Source organism: Pterocles gutturalis, unplaced genomic scaffold, assembly GCF_000699245.1.
Source record: "Pterocles gutturalis isolate BGI_N339 unplaced genomic scaffold, ASM69924v1 scaffold40466, whole genome shotgun sequence".
NCBI classification, from domain to species: Eukaryota; Metazoa; Chordata; class Aves; order Pterocliformes; family Pteroclidae; genus Pterocles; species Pterocles gutturalis.
The window spans coordinates 1-348 of NW_010099208.1; the positions used below are offsets into that span (position 1 = coordinate 1).

The 348-nt window shown below is 60.3% G+C and overlaps 1 protein-coding gene across 1 annotated transcript in view; it reads left to right on the top strand.

The window, feature by feature from the left end:
- Positions 1–7: 7 nt before the first annotated feature.
- Positions 8–348, top strand: part of LOC104463334 (zinc finger protein 397-like) — a gene marked incomplete at both ends in the record, with an annotated part of 636 nt that continues 295 nt past the window's right edge. The window contains one exon of the mRNA XM_010075625.1: positions 8–264. Within this exon, the coding sequence (XP_010073927.1) occupies positions 8–264 (257 nt within the window). The remainder of the gene's footprint in view (positions 265–348) is intronic.

A 348-nucleotide genomic window follows, 5' to 3' on the forward strand; every position in this document is an offset into this window, starting at 1 on the left:
GAAAAGTTTCAGCGTTAGTTCCCACCTCGACCGGCACCAAAAAATCCACGCGGCCGAACGGGCGTCTTACCGTTGCCCCGAACATCTCGCCGGTTTTTTGGCCGCTCATCGGCACGGTCGGCTCTTCCAATGCGCTCAATGCGGGCGATGTTTCGGTCAAGGCGCCGCGTTGATCAAACATCAACGTGCTCACGGCGCCGGAGGAACCGGAGGGCAACAATCAAAATGTCCGGATTGCGGCAAAAACCGAGGAGACGCCATTGGGTTACGTCCTCGCTGTCAACAATGTATGGATTGCGGGAGGGCGGCGGATAGCGGCGCCGGTGAAACGGTACCGGCGGCGCCGCC